Source organism: Solea senegalensis, linkage group LG13 (assembly GCF_019176455.1).
Source record: "Solea senegalensis isolate Sse05_10M linkage group LG13, IFAPA_SoseM_1, whole genome shotgun sequence".
Lineage (NCBI taxonomy): Eukaryota > Metazoa > Chordata > Actinopteri > Pleuronectiformes > Soleidae > Solea > Solea senegalensis.
This window is the reverse complement of record NC_058033.1, coordinates 11,655,059-11,679,614: the sequence shown is the minus strand read 5'-3', so window position 1 is coordinate 11,679,614 and position 24,556 is coordinate 11,655,059. Positions and strand designations below refer to the sequence as shown.

General features: G+C 39.5%; 2 protein-coding genes and 1 long non-coding RNA gene across 7 annotated transcripts; 1 reads left to right on the top strand and 2 right to left on the bottom strand.

The window, feature by feature from the left end:
- Positions 1-5,872: 5,872 nt before the first annotated feature.
- On the bottom strand, positions 5,873-14,410 carry LOC122779609. Its single transcript, XR_006361582.1, has 3 exons — positions 12,123-14,410; positions 11,947-11,993; positions 5,873-6,213 (listed from the first exon to the last, which is right to left on the bottom strand). It is a non-coding gene; the product is annotated as an uncharacterized LOC122779609 (long non-coding RNA).
- rnft1 (ring finger protein, transmembrane 1) lies at positions 6,575-10,843 on the top strand. 3 transcript variants are annotated; one of them, XM_044042117.1, is made up of 10 exons: positions 6,575-6,766; positions 7,135-7,176; positions 7,606-8,057; positions 8,132-8,208; positions 8,301-8,401; positions 8,747-8,900; positions 8,981-9,139; positions 9,228-9,293; positions 9,380-9,481; positions 9,814-10,843. In XM_044042117.1, the coding sequence occupies exons 1-10, from the start codon at positions 6,741-6,743 to the stop codon at positions 9,946-9,948; spliced, it is 1,314 nt and encodes a 437-aa protein (XP_043898052.1). In that variant the 5' UTR covers positions 6,575-6,740; the 3' UTR covers positions 9,949-10,843. The 3 variants fall into 3 exon arrangements, with proteins under 3 accessions (XP_043898052.1, XP_043898054.1, XP_043898053.1); XM_044042119.1 differs by having other exon boundaries at positions 6,576-6,766; positions 7,148-7,176; XM_044042118.1 differs by lacking the exon at positions 7,135-7,176 and having other exon boundaries at positions 6,576-6,766.
- A 26-nt stretch (positions 14,411-14,436) lies between the features above and the next one.
- On the bottom strand, positions 14,437-23,335 carry rps6kb1a (ribosomal protein S6 kinase b, polypeptide 1a). Of its 3 annotated transcripts, none has more exons than XM_044042114.1 (15): positions 23,118-23,335; positions 21,322-21,365; positions 20,747-20,867; positions 19,597-19,665; positions 18,303-18,450; positions 18,111-18,168; positions 17,546-17,646; positions 17,204-17,294; positions 17,006-17,096; positions 16,807-16,914; positions 16,630-16,692; positions 16,270-16,347; positions 16,086-16,193; positions 15,368-15,480; positions 14,437-14,977 (listed from the first exon to the last, which is right to left on the bottom strand). In XM_044042114.1, exons 1-15 carry the CDS (start codon positions 23,187-23,189, stop codon positions 14,716-14,718), a joined length of 1,527 nt encoding a protein of 508 aa, XP_043898049.1. In that variant the 5' UTR covers positions 23,190-23,335; the 3' UTR covers positions 14,437-14,715. The 3 variants fall into 3 exon arrangements, with proteins under 3 accessions (XP_043898049.1, XP_043898050.1, XP_043898051.1); XM_044042115.1 differs by having other exon boundaries at positions 20,747-20,832; positions 21,356-21,365; XM_044042116.1 differs by having other exon boundaries at positions 20,747-20,832; positions 23,118-23,140.
- Between the last annotated feature and the right edge of the window lie 1,221 nt (positions 23,336-24,556).

Genomic DNA, 24,556 nt, shown 5'->3' with positions numbered 1-24,556 from the left:
ATGTGACCTCAGGACCTTGAGATAGATGGGACAAGAAGACACAGTAGGATGGAGTGTGTTAGTGAGAGACAGAGTTGGTGTCTGGGTGTATTCCAGAGAGAGCACAGCCTCATTTGCATTCACTACAGACTGACAGTGGTGGCACAGACCAAACCAAGCCCACCATCACCACCATACCCCAAGGGATGGTTGCTCTTGCTCCTGCTGCTGCCGCTCTTGCCCAGAAAGAGGAGCCACCCGGCCTCCTCTGCTGATGAGCAAGCATGATTTTATTAAACCAAAACACAGAGATGGGGAAAGGCTAATGACAGATGGGGGGTGGGGGGGTGGGGAGGGTAATGCTGAGGACATGAGCTCCACTGGTCATATACCATCTGGATATCGGTGTACAGTTTTCACACTTGTGTTAGTGTTGATGTCTCATGTCATCCTCCTGTTGTTGCAAACACACAGTATAAAGAACTATAACAAAGTAAACATACCACACTTTATATAGTATCAGTTTAACCATACTGCAGCTTATACTATTAATATAAATTCTTTTTGGATTCACTGTCAAGCTTGCCCATGGACACATCAGCATGTAGATGAGTGGAGCCGGGGATCGGACACCCTACGTTCCGTTTGGAAGACGACCTGCTCTATGACTGATCCAAAGGTGAGTCACTGTTCTGCATAATATTGGTCCCAAGTACATTAATCTGTAACAATTAGTGTTAACACTGTTGCCTCAATATGCTTCAAGTAGCCTGTGACTGATGACCGTTTGCTTTTTATTTAAGGGGCTAACTGCTACAAACACCCAGATGACATTTAAACTTGACCTTAAATTATTGGCCATTTCAGGCAAATTCTTAATCTGAAACATTAAGAGGAACTATAGTTTTCACATGCAGAGAATGCTGTGCAGTGAGCCATCACTGAAATATAGTTGAGTACAAAAATATAAAGTAGAATATGAAATGGAAAATCAAGAACCTCAAAATTATACTTAGGTACAGAGGAAATGTTCTCATATGTTCCACTACTGCCCTGTAGTAGATTTAAATCCCTGATGTTGTGTCTTAGCTCAGCTGAACCAGTCATGACTCCTATTCCAGACATATTCCAGAACTCTGCCTACAATCCAGTCAAATCCCTTCAATCCACTCAAGTTGTGCAGAATTTTCATTTCATAAACATACTGTTCTTATTTAATTATAATGAGTTCAAACCCTCGTGTATCTGGGCTCAGTTCATGAGGTCAAACACTGGGATTTGTGGAATTAAGGTGAAAAAAAAAGAAGAAATCTGGCTACTTCACATAGACAGGAAGGCATTGAGTCAAGTCTTGGCTCCGATTCACTGTGGGTAGAGGTGTTTTGTAGAAGCCAAGCACAGTTCTGGATCCTTCCATTCCTGCAGGCTCCTGCTGGGTCACACAACATCCATCTACTGCAGTAATTAAACAGGACCCCCAAGTAAACAGTCACACACACACACATGCACTAATTGCAGGCAGGAGGCATCCTAATCATTACAGACCAAATTAAAGCAATCAATTGAAACTAGAGACCAGCAGAGAGGAATTCATTCACGGGGGCTTGATCTCTGCAAAGACCACACAGGCTGCGTCAGCTCCACTAAACAGCTAGACACAACTACCGTCTTCACAGTGGGATGCCCTTATAAAGAGATGCATATAGACATTTAACAAATTCAATTTTATAAGAAGCCCATTTTACGATGTAGAATTGTGTTCTTTTATGTCCCAACAACAAAAAAAGTCTCTTGGCTGACACAAGTGGTTACATTGCTCCACACATCTGTAAGGCATTTACTTGTCCAGTGCCTCACAGAGTTCTCCCTCTCTTTTCATGCTTTCGCCTTCTCCAACATAAATACACTCACACTAGAGGGGGATCAAAGTGACGAACATCATGGGAAAAAAACAATTGTGGCAGGTAGGATGGTGTTTTCTGTTTGTTTCTGTGTTCGGCACAGGACGCCGGGGAAAATGAACACATCTGCCAAAATCAGCCTCTGCATCTCTACGCAGGCTCGCTTAAGGGAGTGCAAGAGTGTGAGCGTATCCAATTCCAACATTCCCCATGTTTTTACAAACACATCATGCTCATGTCACGAGGGAGGCACCCCCCTTTCACTTCTCTCCTCCCCCTCCCCACCAGCCAGGCCAACTGTTGCTCCATCTCCCAGGCAGATTAGAGGAAGTGCTGGCTCCTGAAAAATGCACGCCTGCTGCTGCTGCTGCCGCCGCCACTCTCAACTGAGGATTTATTGGCACTGGCGTGGCGGCCCAGGCATTCGGCCTCAAGCTAGCAGGCAAGAGGGTGGTGTAAGAGGAGGACCTCTGCTGAGGAATTACATGCCATCAATTGAAAACATCATGGTGCCTCTTAAAAAGGAGAGCGGCAGCTTTTTTTAAGCCTGCTTTTGAAATCATTCTGATGTGTTAAGTTGGAATGTCTGGGTCTCGCACTGGGTTTCAAAACAGGACCTTCAATTTAAAACAACCAATCCATTACAAGCTACTTTGATTACGTATTCATACAGTGAAGGCAGCTAAATGCTGCACTTCAGCTCTGGTCGTGATGACACTGAACAAATGTACCTGACAGGGACAATGTGAACATGTAAATGGTCTGAGCTGCAATAACAAAACAATTACACGACGACACAAACAAGATGAGAGCAGTGATGTGGATCCATGGTGAATAATCTATCAGACTAACAATTAAGAGCTTGTGTCGTGGTTAATAGGGCTGCTTTTTTTCCCAGGAGGAAACACATCTTTTAAGATGAAAAGTAAAATAATTGTGTAGCTGTGCAAGTTTCATTGTGAAAAACGGAAGCTGTAGCTACCAGGCCTGAAGAGATGTGGTGTGGAGGTGGGGGCAGGGAATGTGGGGCATATTCTAAACAAGCAGCAGCGCACAGAGGTCACCGTGAGACGATTCTTTTCACCTTGGTGGCTACCGTGTGCTGCAAGGATGCGCAAACAGAGAAGCCTAACATGTATCTTGACTTCTCCCTAGAGCTAATATTAGGAATCTATGCAGTTTCAATAACCTGTAAAATATGATCAAGTAAATGTTGATGACTTGTGATGGCAAAGGTCAAGAAACGTCTGATTATAAGAAGAAACCTCCAAACAATACACCAGTGTAGGCCAACGCTGTTTTTAGCTATAGTTAACTTTCAAATAACCAGCTGTAAATTAAGTGAATCATTTCAATAATAACTATTGGCACTATTATAACTATTATATAGTATAACTATTATATGGCAGCAGTGGCACAGAGAGAATAACTCATCTGTGCAAAGACTACACATCCTGTCATTGTTTGTCATACAGCACCACCTGCTGGAGATTAAGAAAATTGTGACCAATAAGAGGCTTGTGTTGAGTATCAGAGTGAGAGGGTGTCCTTCTGTGTCTTTGATGCTCTGCAGCTCAGCATTTATGATGCTTACATTAGAAGTGGAAGGTCTGAGGTAATATTTGCAGCTGCCTGAACACAATGACACTGCCTTTTATGTCTGTATGCAATGCTATAAAAATCCCTTTAGAAATAGTGTTGGATAAAGAGTTGAGCTGCTGAACACCTGCTATTGTAATTCAAGGGTCATTTTTACAGATTAGATTAGTGTCAATACATCCCCTATCGCTCAACGTTAACAATCAATTCAAAAAATGAAATCCTGAATTTGGATCACCACCAAAAGATCATCCACTCTGAAGGCCATAACCTACAGCTCCAGAAAACTTGGCTCCAGCTGCTCAACAGATGGAGCTGGAATCATAATATCTACTCATGAAGAGTTTTAAATGACTTGAATGGTGAACTATGTAGAGAAGCAAAAATGATTGACAGCTGAAAAAAAGAAATGTTTCACTCAGGTTCTTTCACTTCCGTTCCAATAAAAAGTGTTGGCCAAACAGAATAAGATGATTATTGAGAGAATCAAATCATAAATTTAACAAGCTAATTTACAGAAACTTGTTCCAGAGACCAAGAACATTCAATCACTCTCACGTCTACATTAATGCTTAAATAAATGAAAATGCATTAATAACCTCACTGTTTGAAACATAAAGGGCTTTTCATGACATTTTGTCAGGTCACAGTGGAAAAGCTTGGCTGCAAATCCTCAAATTGATGATGGCTGTGTTCCATTTAGCTTCCTCAGTTTCAGGGTTCATGCTGGCTCACTGTCACACTCTTGTGACTTAATCAATGACAGCAGTGCATTCCCTGTTCATAAATGTCAAAATGTCTGCTGTAAAAACTGACAATTAGACATCAATTAGCGTAAAATTGATTTTCCAGAAGCTACTGTTCCAGGCCAACAAATTCCACTTTTCCCACTCCGACAGTGACCTGCTCTATGACGTGTGTGTTATTATAAAGGCCCTGGTATGCTTAGAAATCATGCAATATAGTAGATAACTGCAACACGTGTACAGTAATATCACATTGAGAAACTTAATTAGCGTTTCCTATTTTACAGTATCAGTATTTTATCAGTACAGAGAACAATTCCACAAACACAGATGGTGAAATATTAGATAATAAACACAAGTGAACAAGCAGTTAAGACATCAGAGGAAGCAGCAGCTGGCACAGTGTGCAGAGAAAGAAAAGCAGAGATGACAGGAAATATACGGAGTCTGTCAGAAGCAATGTCAGGTCACTGTTCTCCTCGTCTGCTCTTTGGCAAACTACATTCATCTTGGCAGATAGCAATTTATATGTCGAGTTAACCTCCCTCCACAGACTCTGCTCTGATATCCTGACTGGGGCAGTACAAGTCTACTGACAATTCTATAGTAGTAGCAGCAATAACACAATTACAGGGCAAGGGATAGAGCCAGAGAACAGCTATGACAGCAATAGTACATTAACCTCCTTTCACCATTATCGCTGACTTCATACAACGTCTAGGCAATGCCAGGACAGACTCTGAAGAAAATAACCCTCTTTAACAGAAATGGGTCAAAGCACTCCTGTTGAAAAAAAATATAAAAAGGCTTCAGAACAAACTGTGAAAAATGAACTAGTAATACTGGATGATTTGTAGGTCATGTTTCTTTGTTGATATTCTTCTGAGGCAGTCCCTCAGATTCCTGAGGTAGTCACATGAGATTGAAACAGGTTTTCAATTGACAGGTGTGCTTTGTCAAGAGTTAATTTGATATCTTGCCTTCTTAATGTGTTCACGACCATCAATTATGTTATGCAGCGGTAGAATTGAAACACAGGGCTTCTGTTTTAAGTCGTATTATGGCAAGAACCACTCAACTATCAATCAGGAAAATTTCAAGAACTTCTGCGAAAACCATCAAAAACAAAAGGGGGAAACTGGCTCTCATGCGGCTTGTCCCAGGAAAGTAAAACCAACAGTAACCTCTGTTGCAGAGGACAACCCTCAGAACCTCAAAGTAGAGCCCACATGCTTAATTGAGCAGACAAGACTGCATGAATCAGGCTATATATATATATATATATATATATATATATATATATATACACATATATACACACACACACACACACATATATATACATATACATATATATACACACACACACACATATATACATACATACATACATACATACATACATACATACATATATATATATATACACACATATATACATACATATATATACACACACATATACACACACACATATTTTAGTATAAAACCCCCCCAATTATTTAATACTATTTATTTAATAATTTACATATACACTTCCAAAATATGTAGCTATGTTTAGACAATAGAATATAAACATTATTTACACAATCATGAGACAATAGATCAAAGACAATAAAAACAACTACACAAAATGATGACCTCTAAAACAAAAACATGATCAAGGAGTGACCAAATAAATGACTGTAATTACATTTTCCTCCCTTTACACTATTACAGCATTTTAAATGAGTGTGACACAAGACCCTTTATACATTTACACTGTGCTACATTAACAGAGAACATCCTGTTATTTATGAAGTGTGTAAAACACCTTCCTGCTAAAGCACCTGCATGTAATTGAATAATTAGTGGAATTAGTGAGCAGGTTCACAATTTTCATATACGTTACCTATAACTGCATTAACAAGGAAATACAGTACTCACTCTTTTTTCCTTCAGCAACAAAGAACTTGGAATGAAGTTCCACACACCTGTAGACCATCACTCTGTCGGAAAAGCACAGGTGTAAATAATCAAATGAATTAACATTATAATGGCTGCTGTGCAAAAAAACATTTAACCCATATTTAACAGATACCTAACAGAATAGTTTACATAAAATCATGGTGTGAGCAAAAAGACATATACTTAAACATACATCTGACATTATGGCCCACTTCGTCCCCTTTACGGTTTGAAATATTTTAAGAGTCATCAAAGTCATCGAAGGCGACTGCATATGGGGTGAGACGAAGAAGAGCGCGTCAGTTTTAGTGCTATCCCATTGACCGCGAGTCATTTGGAAGTCTACCAGTAGATGGCACCATTGCATCGTTTAACGCCAGACACTCCGCGTATAATCTAACAGAAGAAGTTAGTGACGTCGACTGTCGTAAACACCGTAAAGATGTCTGAATGAGCAGCTTATGGCTTAGCCTGAACGCTAATAATTTGCTTTTCTTTTTAGTTTATATTTACTTTTGTTTCCTTTAGCAGCGCGAACACTGTATTACATGGGGACCAAGAGTTTACCATGAAACTCCGGGCGCAGAATGACAGGTGAGCAGACGCTTTTACAGCCGGAAGTGTGACCTGTTAGAAAAAAATTGCTAGATGCTAATGCTAACGTGATTCCACCTCTACTGTCTAATATTACTGTTTATTGCCTGAAAATGACGATTAGTTTAACTGACGATAATAACCTCGCAAAAATTGTGTAATGCTCAGGAGAATGGAATGTGTCCGTCTGTTAGTGATTGTAGTTTTCAATCTGCTATCCAGTCAATATACTTAGCAAACAAAACTCCGTCTAACTTAACAATGATCTCTGTTGAAACTATTTTAATACGTACAATGTAAATAAATGAGGTTCACATTGTCAGTTTAACTTAAATAATGTTATAAGTGACTACTCTATTTCCTGTCAGCTTATGTCCTCAGATTGCTGCACAGTCTTGCAGTCATAATAAGTAAGTTATATGAATGTATGTGTGTATGTGCATATTTAGTGGTCGTGGTCCGTAATGTTGGATCACTGCCTTGTTTTGAATTTAATCAATTATTTATTTCTTTGTTATTTTTTCTCTTAACCTGTCTCTGAGCTATGGAATGACAATATAAACCTTTGAGTCCCGAGACAGAACAAAATCAATCTTCTCCTGTGTGAGAAATTCAACTTTTGCTCTGTACTCTTTACCTGAATATCGGAAAAAAGAGATTGGATTCAGAATGGATGATTAAATTCAGAGGAATGAAACCGGAAACTGTAGTAGAACACCACTGAACACCACAACATTTGCTGTTTTTATCAGTTAACTGACTAAAATCAGGCATGTTGATACAGATGTTATTGGACATGTTTTGCCTGAGGCCTCAAAAACGTTTTTCTCTTGTCAAAGGACTGATTCCAGAAGAGCGCTGAAACTGAGGGAGTCGCCTACTGTAATGCAGCCTAAATCAAGTGAGCAGGACGACCATGCAGTCAATGGTTTATCCCTAACTCTGCAACCAGTGCTTCTCACCAGGACACCAGCCTCTGGTGCAGCAGCTGCTAACCCTGAGAGTAATGAGGTGCGAGTGCCCATGACAAGTGGGCCTGGGGAGTCCAGTGGAGGTGCATCATCCAGGAGGTCCAGAGTCGGTTCCCACAGCCACTCACATTCACATGGACACAATCAGAATCCACATCACTCCAGTTCAGAGCCTGAGCTCGACCTGCCTGACTCTGATCTGGACTCAGGAGAACCCAGCACCTCCTTATCGGAGCTTCGCTGTCTGTTCCGCTGGCTCCAAAAGAGTCTTCCTTTCCTAATCATACTGGGTGCTAAACTGGTCACCCAACATACTCTTGGTAAATATGAGTTATGCAGAGAGCATTTTAACAAGCAGGAAACACAACCTATTAATTTTTCTCTTAATTCTTAGGTCTAGCAGTTGGGGTTGGCCTCTTCATGACTTTTTTATATGTGAATAAAAACATTCAAAAACAGGTTTTTCTTCAGGTAAGTCAATTACATGAAAGTCATGATTCATGCTGCTCATCATCACTGCTGGTAAATGCCTGAACCATGTTTTTACTTGTGTGCATCCTCAGGATCGTCACTCAAAACTGGAGTGTGTGTGGCTGCTTCTCTTCCTGATTTCTTCCACCGTTCTGCTTTACTACACTTTTCTTACTGAGACACTTTACCATTGGTAATGTTCAGTTCGTCACCTCTCAGTAGAGCAGGATTGTCTAATTGTTACTTTTTTGGATTATATGATGCTGTTTGTGGGCTGAGGAAGACGACAGAGAACACTCTAATAATGTATCTGTTTCCTGGGTGACTTGACCACAAGACTTAAATTGAGTGCATTGCATCATGAAAATTTTTTTGTCTATACTTGTACAATTAACATTTGATAAATATATAGTGTTGTATATTGGCCACTGTGTGCTTAAATATGCTGCTTACATATATTAAGCTATTAAATAAACCATGGTGTGAGATGCAGTGACAGAGATTGTGCCACTTGATCTAAATGTCATCTTCCCTTCAGCCTCATCTTCCTCAGCCCAACCATTGAGCAGCTGGGTTTCTGGGAGGTTCTATGGGCAGTTGGCATCACCAACTTCATAATAAAGTTCCTCTTTATGGGGATCAAGTGCCTTATTCTGCTGCTGCCATCTTCATGGGTGACCTACAGAACCCAGGTAAGACTGGTGGATTTCTTCCTGACCTTGATAATTTGAGACATAGCCACAATTAAATCTCTGTGTTTTTATGCCTCCAGGGAAGGTGGCTGATGCTGACTGAGGAGCTGTGTCAGGTGCACCAGGCCATGGCTCCAGTTTCATTGTGGTTTCAATACCTAGTCATCCACCAGGAGGCTGATGGCACCCTTGGACTCACACTTGGGGTCCTGCTGGCTTTGCTCTACCTCATACTGAAGGTGTGATCATGGAAACGTAACTGTCACAGATCTAATTAGTAATGTTGAAAACTGCCACTTAAGTAAAAAATAATGTTCTGTCTTTCAGCTTTTAGCATTGTATGGACAGTGGACATCTTTACTGAAAACTGTGAGGCAATGTCTAAAGGGAGAGGTCAGTTCTGAACCATTAAAAAAAAAAAAAAAAAAGTTCTGTTCAGTATCAGTAATCAGCTGTATTGAGGTGTTTTTGTTTCTCAGCTCACAGGCACAGCGGCCACTAGGAGTCAGTGCAGCATGGCCGGAGATGTCTGCCCCATCTGTCGGGGAGAGTACAGAGAGCCTCGGGCTCTTCTCTGTCAGGTAAAACCACATCACAACAAGCCTGTCATAGTGTAACTTTACTCAGGCTTTGTAGTTAGTAGGAATTTTCCCCAATGTTCCGAGGCAGATAAAAATCCTCAAGGCATCTGTCAGGCTGGCATGTCTCCCCTCTTCATCTCTGTGCTGTTGAGTCACAGCACATGATGAAAGCAGGCTCGTAGTCACTGAGCAGGAGCATTAACTCTTAAAAGACCACATTTGAGTAGCACACAAACTAAAAATACCAAAATATCCTATAATTAACACTTCTCTTTTTTCCCTCAATTCATGTACATGACCCACTGACATGCTATTGTGTCTCTGTTGTACAGCACATTTTCTGTGACAAATGCATCGCTCTGTGGTTTAACCGCGAGAAGAGCTGCCCGCTGTGCCGCACTGTGATCACAGAAAAAGTCTACCAATGGAGGGACGGAGCCACATCTCCACACTTGCAGATTTATTAATCGATAAGTCATTTATTGGGAGCGTTGGAGTTGAGGGACATTGGTATTACTTTATACTGAATATGTGATTTTCTATGGCTGTCAAACCCCACTGACAAATAATGTTGTACACACTGTTTCATTTATCAGCTAAGGGCTGTAGCCACTGTGGGCTGAGATCAGTAAAGGCACACAATGTTCACCTACAGAAGGCATGTTTCTGGATCATTAACCAGTAACATCCCTACTGAAAGATGATTTTCATGCCCATTAATTGATTTTTAATTTTTTGGCATTTGGCATTTTTTTTGTCTTTTCCCATTTTAAGTTGTTTTCCCTTGTTCCTTTTATTTACCTTAAATGTTAATATAAACTTTCTCTGTCGGGCAGCAAATGGTTCTACTTCGGTTTTCTTCTACTTGTAAATATGGGAAGATAAAAGAAATATTTTCACAAAGTATTTTAAACAGGTTTTTCCTCTGTTCAGTTGAACAAGCAAACAAAGGAAATGCATCAATCCTGTCTTATACCCAGTGTTTCCTCCATCTGTGGACACGACGTACCTGATTTGTAACAATATTTGTTGAGCAGCTGCAAACTTCTGCTCAGGTAAAAGAATGTGACATTTGGGGGCTGACGTCTACCAAACAAGAAACTTTTCCCAGTAATGTTTCATGGTCCAGTTATGGGCAGAATAAAAACAAACAAACTATTTCTATTAAATGCTACTAAGCTTGTGAGATTAATTAACACTGAAAATTATTTTTCTACGGAGGTGTCGGAGTCTCGTTTTTGTAAAAACCAAAGACTGGGAAAAACATCTATTTTATTGTGTCCCAAAATAATTTCACTGTGTTATTTTGTACTCATTAAGATCCATGAACTGAACCTGAATAAAGATCCACATTTGAATGTCTTGCTTGCATCATAAAATACAATGAAAATCAGTAATTCCCAGTCATAAATCATGTTGTATTTGCTTGTTTTAAAAGATACTTTTCTGAAGTTGCAGATTAACGCCGCAGTGCTTAATTTTCTAATCTAAACATTAAATTAGTTCATACATTGGAGAGTAAGGTGGATTATCAGCTCCATGCGACTGTTTCTCAGTGAAGTATTGTTTTGAATCTGATGTTGACCAGGAAATGATTTGTTGGCATAGGTAAGGCGGTAGCACAACAGCTACGTTGTAGTAGTAAAGCAAGATGGCTGCAAAAGGCAAAAGAGTATAGCCAACAGCGCTTAAATGGGCCTACAAATTATTTTTAAAGTGTATCCTACTGCTAAAAAAAACCTGGCCATTTAAGCAGTTTCATGGAACAAATGCTTATTACAACTGGGTAGCAGAGGGCTGGGCTTGGTAGATTAACTATGGTTTGGAATGGTACGGTACACATTTTTTTGCACTTCCATTAGGAATAGTACCCAAATAACCGGCCCCAATCGTTAAATTTTTCAGTACCCTTCCTTGGGGTACCAGAGTAATGGTACAGTACAGTATGGTAAATGTCTGATTGGGTGACAGAAAAATGTCACTCCCTTGCGACCGGTGTTTCTTCAATGCCAGCAGTCTATTCTCATACAAAGCCTGACGTTTTGAAAAAAAAGAGCTGCTAGATGTCCTCTATTACTGTCTGTTGTGTCATGTTCAATGTTGTCGGCGCACCGGTACACATTGGGCACAGCACACATTGGATTGCTTATCGCTGTCGTTATTTAGGATTGTTTGCCAGGCAAACATTTGTATATTTTATGTGATATTTATGTTTTATTTTATTTGAATTTTATTTTTTTCACACCTATGGAGAAGCCTCCCAAATTTCATTGTGTTTTGACCTGCATAATGACAAAGGTTATTCTATTCTATTCCACTTACCAAGTAAAGGTACTATTCTCAGTCAGAACGCAAGGCTGACCAAGGGCTTTACCACCGTACTGTACCATGATGGAAACACGGCTTGAGACAAACATTGTGTAGAGGTACCAGCAGTGTTTTAGGTATTACCGTGTATTACTCACAATTTCCTTGCCAGGGCGACAGAAGTTACACGCTGGAGCTTCCTAGGCTGTAACATCAACAGAAATGTGAAACACCCTTTCATACAAAGATCGTGTTTATCACCTGAAGTCAGCTTGATCACAGAGGTTGTTCTGTTCTCAAACATCTAAATGTGGAGGATGCTTCTCAAACATACCTGGACCGAAGCAATAGTATCGATGCTAGTCTCCCGACCCAGCTCACAAACCTGACAGAGTCAGATAATATGTGTTAGTGTCAAGCAAAGAAATAAACAATCTTGAGATCTAACAGTATGTGAACTTTATGGATCAACTTTCAGCCTTTTGCACAAACACAATATACAGCATACTGTATACACATACATAGTGTACTTAAAAGGCACAACGCTAATCCCATTGGTTTTTGCATCAGTTTTATCCACAATAAACAGCTCTCATGGTAAGAACTGCAAAAAGTCTAGCAAGAAAACCCCAAATGATAATTAACAATAAATACTGTAAGACATTGTCAACATCCTCAATTTAAGAATGAAAAAAGCTGCTTCTGAAGTTGCTGTAAGAAAGAAAATCATACTCTACATGCTTGCAAAATATTCCAAAAACAAAAATGCAAAATAAGATGACCACATAATCTGCAACATAATAAATACTAGTTAGCATAATATGAAGAATGTAGTGGTAAACAGGTGCTTTAAATAAATATAAACAAAGAAACCAAATGGAATAAAAAAATGGAATGAGCAACAAGATAAATCACTTGTGCCTAACATAATGAATATGAATATTAAAACCTAACACCTATGTAGAAAAAATACGGAATATAACCTAATGAAACATTAAAATGTATCCCAGTTTCAATGTGGGAAAATAACATATGATGAAGAACATATGAGGAAAAACAGGTTTACTTTTGAACCTTCTGTCGAGACAAAAATCATTTGGTTCAATAACAGTTTCATCGGTCAATTGAAAACATCAAGTATTTAAAATGCAAGAGACTCCTCTCCATGTGTTCAATTTTCTATTTCTATAATGGGCATCTACATCGGATAAGGTGTTTAGGGTGCAAATTGTTTAGGATGTACCACGAACAGGTCAAACATATCATTTAAAAACATCTCAGAAGCTGTTTCACTCATGAGTCTGGGTTTAACACCATGACACAGACAGCTGTGTGACTAGTGTCTGTGCACAATGAGCACACACGAGAAACAGAAGACATGAATGCATCCTCAAGTAAAAGGCAGTGATATAAACTGTTGGTCTCTGTGACTGTGACGAGGCTGCATCTGTACTGGAGGTAAAAATTAAGCTGAATAGCAACTTAACGTGTTAAAAGGCATTAAAAGTGTGTTTACATTCAGCTCAAAGTAACAGTGTACAGTGCTTCTGGACAGGCTAACTACAGGAGACCTTCCATTCTGCAAAAATAAAAAAGCGTTGCCAGAATTTGTCAGCTGTAGCGGTAGAAGACCTGCAAAGGCAAAGTGATTCTCTTCCTCAAACATACAGGAATGCTTGTGTTCACTGGAATTTTTATGTTGTTATTTTACTTAATCTAAACTGTAAATTCTTATCACAGGGGGGTCATTAAACAAAAAGAAATCTGGCATGTTGAGGAAAACAATAAAAGCCTGTAGAACCCAAATCTCTTGTGGTGGAGGCAACAAGTCATAAACACTAAAAGGTAACATTGTCCAGACATGAGGATAGAAGAGCACCAGTAATACATATTATAATGCCAGTATATCACACTGAAACAGACCCAGCACCCTCATTAGCTGGAATTACTCAACTTGATGTCAACAGACATGTTGGCTGCGTAATTCCTCTCGAAACAACAAGCCTGTCAAACCATGTAGCAGATTTTTGTGATTTTCAAAATCTATAATGTGATCTACAACCTGTAAACATCCAAATGAGAAACAAACTGAAGCCATTTAGGAACAAAAGAAAATACATCTGATAATAACCTGGGTGGGAAAAAAAAAAACTGTGTTGAGGTAACCTTTTGATTTTAAGTAGAGCACTCAGTCTATTTTTGGGTTGCAGTCTGTCAGCTGTCAGATTGTAGGGGGTGTCTCCTCTGCACTGTCCTCTTCAGGTCATCCCAGAGATTTCCCACTCCATATCTTTCACTCATCAGTGCTTCAGAAGCTTAAAAAAACCCTCAATTATTAGAGGGTACTGTATGTATTATGTTATTTCACCTAAATGGTTTCAATTTGAGTTTCACATTTACATGAGGGTATAGTTCATACTTAGGTTAGAAAAAATTCAGAAATGATTCATCTATCACAGAAACCTGCCTTTTTAATAGACATGTGAAGACTAACGGTCTATTCCACTACATGGTCCCAGTGTGACTCGCCTCGCCTCTGCACAGCTATTTTGTGTTTCCATTAGCGATAGTACCTGGTACTTTTGGTGCTTTACAAGTCACTAGTTTGTGTGTCTCGTGTATAAAACGAAGTCACGGCTGCTGTGATGACTCCGCCCATGCTGAGGTGGCGGCGGGACCATGTAGTGGAAAAGCAGCATAAGGTAACAGCTGATTATCTGTGACAGGCTGAGGAGGTCAAGCTGAATCAGCAAATATCGTAGGCCAAAGAGAAGAAGGCGCTGCTGGAAGAGCTGGTGATCGGCGTTGACAGCGTCAGTCAATTTTTAAAATTTCTACAAGTCTTTAAAAAAAAAAAAAAGAAAAAAAAAAGGTTAAAGGGAAGGGGAAATTGGAAGGAATCCTAATGTTCGCAGGAAAGCCGAGCGTCATAGATTCATGCGTAGATGTTCAGGTCGCTTGGAGTTCATGGGGTAGGCCTGCTTCTTGTAAAGCCCAGCATTCATGCCTGAAGGGTGCCTGATGGGAAGTGGTGCAGAGGCCTCGGAGGCGCCGCTGCTGCTCGTGTCCATTTGCTCCACAGCGGAACCGTCCATCTGTTGCTCTCCAGAGGCTGGTGACAGCAGGGATGAGCTGCCCATCAGCGTGGGTCCTCTGGGCCAACAGTCTCCTCTCGCAAACTTCACCGGACTGTCGGAGAGGGAGATGAATGAAACTTCGACAATTCTGTGGTTTAGGCCAGTTCTTCTGTGTAAACACTGGATGTTATTAATCATCAAAAATCTGGAAAATTAATTGAGCTTAACTATTTGCATGCCATCAAGGTTTTCCCTCCTTATATCTCAAATTGTTTTTCTTCAACTGACTGTGATCACATATTTTTTAAGCTCTCAGAGTTTTACTGTTGTGGCAATGGAAAGAAGCCTTTATTTACACTGGATAAGTTTATTTAAGCCAAGTAGGCTACGTTTACAAGGTCAGCAAATGAGTCATCAATGTGGGTATGACTCACTGTGAGAGAAATCTGCAAATGACCAATGGCATTTAGTGGAACTGGAGACAAAAACAACTTGCCGTTACCTCACAGGTGTTCTTGGGCTTCCTGGGAACTTCCGTGGTGAGCGGACTTTTGGTTCGAACGAGAACTTCTCTTTGACGTTTTCCAGCACAGATGGGGCTACATATGTGAAACCCTGGGGAACGGGTGGGAGACAAAAACAGAGGGAGATCTGAGTCCACCTCTTCCTTTCTGAAAACAACCCACAGCTGATGATGAGAAATAAAATGCTGAGCAAACCATATCATGCAATGTGGTGGAACAGTGACTGAAGCTTCCAGGAAAACAAACAGCACTAAACCAGATGGGACACATTTACTGATTCTCACAAGACTTGCTTTTGAAAATAAAAGAACAACAAAAAGAAAAAAATGTGTTTTGGAGGGTCAGAAATCACAAACTGTAAAGGGGCAAGTACATGCCACATCTTTCTATTAAAAACCCTCATCAAACCAAAAATAACACATTATCCCTGCTGTCAATGCTGCACTAAATTCAGTGTAATTCAATAATTAAAAAAAAAGATTGATTAATGAACACTAAATGCTCTGAGCTTCACAACATTTTCACTACATTCAAATTCATTGATTGGGTTAAGCTCAAGATGCAACCTCATGATCTTAAGTTCTTCTTTATTGAACATAATACACAAATATAGCAGTTACTCTCCTGGTTACTGCTATAAAAAAAACACATTTAATCCAGGGAAGAAAAAAGATGAAACGAACAAAAAAAACGTACCAGGAAGATTTGATTGGCACTTTCACTGAGTGTGGAGTCATCAGGGCTGTCTACTGGAGTCTGGCTGGTGAACTTGGAGTCAAACTGGCTGACGTCATCAGCCGATTGCTGCCAAAAGAAGTAGGTCAGTTAATCATGTTGCATTAACGGGTCACATTGCTGCATAAAAAAAAAAAAATCTTACCAGGAAAGGTCTAAATGGAGGCTCTACTTTGCGAGCAAGGAGGTCATCCCAATTTATGTGTCGGAAGAACGCGTGAGCCTAGGAGAGTTAATAAAAACATTAATATTTCATAATTACACACAGGTTTACCATTAAAAAGTCCTAATTTCCTGATTTGAGGAGTGTGAAGACAGACTAGCCCTTCAAACAAGGAGTTTTTTGGTCACACAGCTGACAGCAGCCTCTTTTTCTTCAGGGTGAAAACTTGTTGAATCAAGTCTGTTTACATGATGACGTGTCACATGAAGGGGTGTACCATTTCGTCAGGGTAGATTTTAACCACTACCACTTGTAAGTGAGTTAGGGATTGATTCTTCTCACCTGGACCTCAGCAGCATCACCAGGTCCAGCTCCGAGTCTCATTGAGGCATTTCGTTTCAGCAGCTGAAAGACAAAGTTTGAAGCCTCTTTTTCTTTCTGCCACTTCATATCATTCTGAAGAAACGACTAAGCCAGTGATGCATTAATGATGTATAATGATGGATTTTTAGAACTCACCTTTTTCAGAAGGTCCCTGGCTTCTTGTGTGAGGTAAGGTGGGAGATTAAGTTTGCATTTCAAGATTTTGTCAATTGTCTTCTTTCGGTTTTCCCCAGTGAATGGTGGCTATGAAAGAGAAGTGCATCAGGGACGACAGTCAAAACAAACGCATAATCCAAAACAGCAACTGTAATGTGATCAAGTGGTGTGCACTTACTGCGCCTGTTAGCATGTCATACATGAGAGCTCCCAGACTCCACCAGTCCACTGCCCGGTTATGTCCACTCCTCATTAGGATCTCTGGAGCCCTGAGGAAGGAGACAGAATGCAAAAGCTGATAAGGAAGATGCACAATACAGTTTCTCTGTCTTCAAATCTGAGTCCAAATTCTGCGTGATGAATGACTGTGACGTACATGTATTCAATAGTTCCACAGAAGGTGTGGGTGACTGTTCCGTCATGGATGGACTCTTTGCATAGACCAAAGTCTGTCAACTTCACATGCCCTTAAAAGAAAAAAGGAATCACAGCAAGAAGATGAGGGGAAAACTGCACATTACATTGTACACAGCATTTAAGTATCAGATAACCCAGACATAGATACTGTATACGTAGGTAGATAAATAGGTGTTTTATTCATCCCATTGGGAAATTCAAGTCCTGAAATAAGTGTCAAAATGAACAATGGAATCATCGCACTGAACTAAACTAAAATCTAAAAGTTGCCTTTATTGAGGAACAATTCAAGTTTATGTACCGTTGTTGTTGAGCATGATGTTCTCAGGTTTCAGGTCTCTGTAGATGATGCCCTTCTGGTGCAAGTGACCCAGTGCCATCGAGATCTCAGCCAGGTAAAAACTTTCAAATGGAAACAAGGAAGTGGAGTCATCGTGATAATCTATTTCTGTACCATCTCTTATTTTCTTTTCCATCTGTAAATGTTCCACCATAATAATGTTCAACATTACTCACTGCTCCCATGGGTGTTGTTCTCCACCTCACATAGGTTATTCATAATATTACACACCCTTATTTAATCAGCAGCTTAGGACATGTAATCACCATTTTCAGCTACAGGCATTTCTGTAACTGAACAACATGTGCGGGAAGAGTCTGCGACTGACGTCCTGATTCTGCCTGAGAAAAACTGACCACATACCTGACCTGTTTTCAACAAACTAAAGGTTTTTACTTCTTCACTAAATATCAGTGTCAGGAAACAGTTGTCGTCCTCAGTTTCTTTAAAGATTACAAAATTTGGGCAGAACGAGCCAAAGATCAGGCCTTCAACACTGTGTTTTATCGTTCCTACATGTTCTTACCATGCTGTGTCTTCCATAAAGATGCCCTCTCTTTCCAGTTGCATGAACAGCTCTCCTCCTGTCACAAAGAAAACATTTTTTTGTCAATTTTAGTGACAGTTGAAATGCGGAGCCATATTTCACTACTCACACGTCATCAAACAGAGCATGTTAAGATCTGCTCCATGCTTGATTGTACGTCAATATGCTCACCACTCAGATACTCCAGAATGAGGTACAACTTTCCACCTGTCTGGAAGGCATAGATAAGGTCCACAATGAAAGGATGCTTCACCTCCTCCAGAATGTTCCTCTCAGCTTTGGTGTGTGCTGTGTCCTTAGCATTACGTACGATCATGGCCTTGGCAAGAAACCAAGAAGTACAAATAGTCAGAGTGTGAAAATATTCAGGCCATAACTGAAACCATAATGGCCCATCATGTCAACAAGTGCAGAGGTGGAGCGGGAATCTGAACGTCAGGATGGTTGCTACAGTTAAAGAAAAAAACAACAGAACCTCTAGCTTCGGGGAATATGAGCTGGCTTTCCAAGCAAAGTCAGACATGTGTCAACTGCAGAGAGTTGGCCAAGCTGAACACAAGCATCAGCTCTGGGAAATCTTAGGAAAAAGCCTGTTGTCGTTATTTTGGGTGGTCTACACTTCTTTTGTAGCTCGAGAGCTGAATGAATCAGTTTGTCACAATAGGACACATGGTAACGTACAGTGTATGTGAATTACAATACACTGTTCAGCTGCATAAAGCAGTCAACTGAGTGCCAAATGTCTTTTTTTTTTAACATTTGGATTAGATCAGTGTTTCATAACCTTTGTATGTTGGGACCTACTTTTTGAAATGTTAATCTATCATGACTCACTTCACAATAAATCTTGAAAGAGCAAAATATTATGTTTCTGACTATTTTTTTTTTCTATATCTGTAACAACTAATATTATTTTGAATAGCCATTCCCAAAAGACACAAGGAAGGTCAATCAGTTTCATTTTATGCATGTTATTTAAAAGGTTATTGTCAAATTTAGTTACACAATACTGATGAAGCCCATCAGCTCCACGTGACTCTCTCTGTGTTTCTCAGTGTAGTGATGTTTAGCTCTTGTGGCCGATATGACTGTGTTGCAGAGGAAGTGAATGGTTTTATGTCGAGACAGACTGAGGCAACTGCAACATTGTCCTCGTAAAGCAAGACAGTTGCAGACAGATTGATGGAGCAGATTGCCAGGATAAATGCTTCTTGCCCCTGCCCGCCTCTGCGCTGTCACTGTATATTGCTCGACAGAAATGAAGGACACAGCATACATATAATGTCACACCATTGCTGTGTCCCAAGTCCACACAGGGGTAAAAAAAATCAGCAAAAAAGATAATCATTAAACTACTCTGTGTGTACATATTTAATAAGCATTACACTTAACAGTATTTCAATGCTAATATAAGATTAAATAATAAAGACATTTGGCCAACCCTAAGAGACACAGATTCACTCACCTTCTTCAAAACTTTCATTGCAAAGATCTTCCCAGACGTTGCACCAGATACCTTCCGAACTTGAAACACCTATAAAAGTTGACATCTTATAAACCAAAAAACAATAACACAGGCTACATGCAGGGTAAATACATTTACAAGCCTTTTAATACCACTGATTACCAATACTACCTTTTCACAGTCATTCTGGCAAATGTACGATGATGAAAAGTATGACAAGAAATTTCTGCTTTCAATAAATACATTTTCTTTAAATAAATCAAAATTTACTTCAATAAGAAGATTCCATGATTTATTAATGAAAAAACACATTATTTGTTGCATATTTAAATTTCAGACTCAAGTGAGACATTACATTATGTATTCTCAAATGTTTGACTGGGTAGTCAAACTGTAGGTTACATGCAAAGGGCTGCAGCCAATCACAGTTCAATTATATTTCATGTTGGGGTGTGGGTTAAGCAGGAGATGGTTCCAGGTCTTAGATCTTATTTTTTTTCCCATGCTTTTTCACGGAAAAATATTTTTGATGGCAACATTTTTCAATTTTAATTGTAATAAGCCTTAGCCAACCCATTGAGAATCAAAAGCTCACACAGTTTTAGTGCCTACTATGTCAGTCAGTGAAATACATAAGCACCAGCCTCAAAATCTAAATTTCAAGTTAAGTCGCAGAGGAATATAGGGTTAGGTGAAATGTTCTCATTAGCCATCAACTGGCAATAATATAGATTAATTATACATGTATGCAGGCGTTTCTCTGATAAGAAAAACAGAGAAGGGTCTATTTGGAAACTAAAGTTCCAGCATCTAAGCATGTTAATTATGGATTTCTAGCAAAAATGCTACTTGAGTATTCAATGGCATTATTTGTCAAATATTTTGAACTCTAGTAGCTGGAGTTTAGCTCATGAGAGCAGAGGTCATGGCATGTTGAACTAACCGGAGTAGCTCACCAAATGCATTTAAAAACCATGGTAAATTTCATCACTTCTGTGGGATCTACAGCGTTCTGAGATTAAAGGAGCAGCTCCAAGATGCATTCAAGAAATCTTTTAAATGTCATAAATTCTGCAAACACACATGAAGTCCGCTTACTAAATATTTGCTGCCAAGGACCCAAATTATCATAAAGAATCACTTGACTCACCTTTCCATAGCCACCTTTTCCCAAAACTTTCAGCAGCTCAAAGCATTCAGGCCTGATCTGCTCTGTTCCCTTGTTCACGCTGTTCTCTGAAATTTCAAACTTCTCACAGTCATCCATGTTACTGGCAAAACAAAGAATAAAGAAAATAAATAATAAATAAACATTCACAATGTTCAACTCAACAAGTTTACAATTTTCAAGACAGGCAGCAGCATTATAAATTAGTGTGACAACATTTGGAATTTACACAAAGACATGGCTAAAGGGATAAATGTGTACTGATCAAGCGTTTGCTGGATGCTTTAAAATAGATAAGGTTAGAAATAGATCCAGGTTGGAGGAGGGACATTTTTAGACATTAGCATTTCAGGATACTCAACAGTTTAGTATTTTTTTTTAAATGTTTAATTTTCTATCAGTCAATTAATTGATTCATGAAACAATCCCTCAACTATTCCATAAAATCAGTAAAAGCCCTTATTGACCAATTGTAGAGATCCAAATAAAATGCTTGATGCAGTTTTGGAGATCTGTTTTGGTACTTGAGGATTCACAGTATTGGCATATATACTCACAAGTCAAAGCCAGTGCACTGGTCCATGTACTCACTGAGCTGGCCCTGAAAATACAACAACAGGACACAAGAGGGAGGGAATGTTTACAAATCAGCATGGGACAAAGTGCATCAAGATTATCATCCTGCCCAAAATAGTTGCTATTCATGACATGATTGCTATATATATAAAATACACTTTAAAATAATTTTAAGATTTGTTAACAGAAGTGAACATAGGCTTCTGTCCATACTCTGCCCTCATTTGGTTTGTATCCTTAAAGGGATAGTTTGGCTTTTTGAACATTAAGTTGCATGACACAGACCCCAGGATTAGAGTGCATGCAATGTTGTCTCTGGTTCAGAGCCGAGAAAAGTAGTTCTGGGTGAGAGTTTGCGACACATAACTAATGGGTTTTAAATCACAAACATGCATGCATATGTTATGTTAACATGTATGAACAATAAACCGCTGCCCATCAGTAAGTCAGATCGTGCTATCAATTTGGCACTATTTCCATAACCTCCCTGCTGCCTACAATGGCCTGCAGCCTGACTTATATTGTATGTATTGTATATGTCTCAGGGTAAACACCAGTGGTTGAGTTCCACCCACCATTACCGAGCAGTAAGCGGCAAGCAGCAAGGCTGTGAAGGTATGGAATCAGAAAATATCATGTGCCGATCACTGTTTTTTTTGGAAATTATGTTTAGATCGGCTAAATACAGCCATAATAAATAATGGGGTTCGGAATGAATGCAGAGCATGGCTGACTCTCATTCAACCATGAAATATTAATAATTTCACCATTAAACAGATAATGGAAATTCACCATGATCAACTTATTGTGTGCTGATGTTAATGCAACCCACAACAATATTGTGTATTGTCCCATCACCATTGACCAAAAAGCCTATGCCAATCTTTTTTTTAGAAATATTATAGACAATGTGGCCTATATTTGCGTGTTTGTTCATTTTCTACCTAAATATCTCTGCACTCTGATCTAAATTATCCGTTGACTAAATAATTCACTGAATTACATTTTGCTGCAGTGAAATCCCAAGTTGAATACTACCAGCAGTCAGTCATACATACATATATGTGTACATAAAGCTCCAGAATATTTGAGAAAGCTAACATACAATATATATCCCGGTCGCAGCTTGTTGGTGGACAACTTTACATTAAGTTTTGTGTTTTTCAGCACAAGCCTACATGTGTCGTTCATAGTATTGGCTGCGTGGGGAGGTATTTCCATAACACAGACGAATACCCATGCATAACATGTAGCCAGTTACGATATGAGTCCATCATCGGACGCTCCACAACATCACATTCGTCTATGTTCTGCTCTCGTTGTCGTGGTTTCACGGCAGTTTTGCAGTTTTAACCGGGTAACCCTTTGTTTGCCGACTGTCGCGTATATGTTCGCCGTCTGTTTCGTGAATAACAGAACATTTGACAACAGTGAAAAAGAGCGGTGTCCAGGTTTACTTCAGCAGGTATAACAACAACCTGTCAGTCGATAACACTGTCAATCCGATGAAAATGTTTGTCTTGTGTGGGCGATGAAACTGACTGTAAGCTAAAGCTCGTGGGTTTATACTTCGAAAATGAGACAGAAACCTGTGAAAACATGGGCCGGTGGTTGTTCAATTCTGAGTCACCAGAATCCGCGGGAAAATGTCAAATGAGGACATGTCCGATAATGAATACCTAGTTAGCAACGCGGGCCCCATAGCCGCGGCTAGCGTATTGCTAACTAGCTAACAGAGGAAGCGGTAGCATTAGCCTAAACGTTAACGTCAACTCACCCCGTCCTCAAGTTCGTCGTCAGAGACTTTCTCATCCGGTTGATCCAAATCGATGTCGAAAACCCCGGCCATGACCACGGCACTTCAGTTTGCGTCTAACGAGTAAACACACCCGCTCCCCCACCTCATGGGAGAACCATTCCCGCTACAACCGGCTATAGCGGAACAGAGCGCGTGGCCTCACATCCAGCAAACCAAAACAAGACGAAAAGAGATGATGGAGAAGAAGAAGCCTCTAGTGTTCACCACTGGCACTGCTCACTATAGTCTGCCATTCATCAACATATCGAAGAACAAAGTTTAAAGCGGATAGAATGCGTTTTACACACATTTCTTCTTGTAAAAGACTACATTCTGCATGTTAATGTTTAAATTTAATTTAATTTTAAAAAAATATTACTAATTCGGTTCAAATGTGTCTGTTTTAAAAGTTATTTTTTATTAATCCCCTTAGGGAAAGTATTCCTCTGCATTTTGACCCATCCTAGAATTAGGAGCAGTGGGCTGCCACACTGAGTAGCGCCCGGGGAGCATTGAGGGTTGGGTATCTTGCTCAGGGGTACCCCAGCCCTTTTTTTTTTTTTGGCCGGGTGGGGATTTGAATTGGCGACCCTCTGGTTACAAGTCAAGTTCCCTTTCCACCTGCCCCACGGGCTGTTTAATGGATTTAATTATAACATACATTTTATTTTGAAATTCTATGAAATATCGTAATGAAAACCAATTTAACAATTTAAATATGGAATGCTGTGACTTTTGTGGCAGTCATTTGAGTTGATGATGTAAACAGATGATACTGAAATTACAAGAATTGAATACATTGTAAAAAAAAATGGCATTGTGAATTCTGGAAATATTCAAAATGGAAAAGCTGACACATAAGACAAATTATATCCATAAATCCCCATCCAACACCCTGTTAAAATGCCAGTTTTTTGATATGTAAAAAAAAAAATGAGCCCACAATAAATCATTTCAAAACTTGTAATTGGTAACTCTGGTTTCATCTACATTGTTAATTTCTTTAGCAGCTTTAGGTGGAATAAAGAGGGTGAACTCTCGGTCCTCATATTTTCTTTTGTTGTTAATGTTTTGTCTTTTGTGTGTTTCTTTTTGTTAAAATAAAAGTCTTTAAATGTGTCACGGACAAGAGCCTATTCAGCCTCATATTCGACCGTTTGTTTATGGATCAAAGTCACTGGTTGCATAAGTGTGCACACCCTTAAACTACTTTGTTGAAGCACCTTTTGATTTAATTACAGCATTCAGTCTTCTTTGGTACACACCTGACATCAATTAAAGAGACTCTGATTAACCCTGAATAAAATGTCCTCATCAGACTTTCCTGACATTTACTCAGTTTTATACTACAGTTAGAGCCATGGTTTGCAGAGAGCTTACAAAGCATTAAAGGGATCTCATTGTTGAAAGGTATCAGT

Excerpts from the sequence above, each read along its gene's own strand:
- rnft1 (XM_044042117.1), top strand. The coding sequence starts at position 6,741 with ATGAAACTCCGGGCGCAGAATGACAG. Across the intron at positions 7,177-7,605 it reads CAGTCTTGCAGTCATAATAA|GACTGATTCCAGAAGAGCGC; the intron begins GTAAGTTATATG and ends CTCTTGTCAAAG. Across the intron at positions 8,402-8,746 it reads ACTGAGACACTTTACCATTG|CCTCATCTTCCTCAGCCCAA; the intron begins GTAATGTTCAGT and ends TCTTCCCTTCAG.
- rps6kb1a (XM_044042114.1), bottom strand. The coding sequence starts at position 23,189 with ATGGCCGGGGTTTTCGACATCGATTTGGATCAACCGGATGAGAAAGTC. Across the intron at positions 18,169-18,302 it reads CATTCTGGAGTATCTGAGTG|GAGGAGAGCTGTTCATGCAA; the intron begins GTGAGCATATTG and ends TCTTTGTGACAG. Across the intron at positions 16,693-16,806 it reads CCAGGGACCTTCTGAAAAAG|CTGCTGAAACGAAATGCCTC; the intron begins GTGAGTTCTAAA and ends TTTGTCTTTCAG.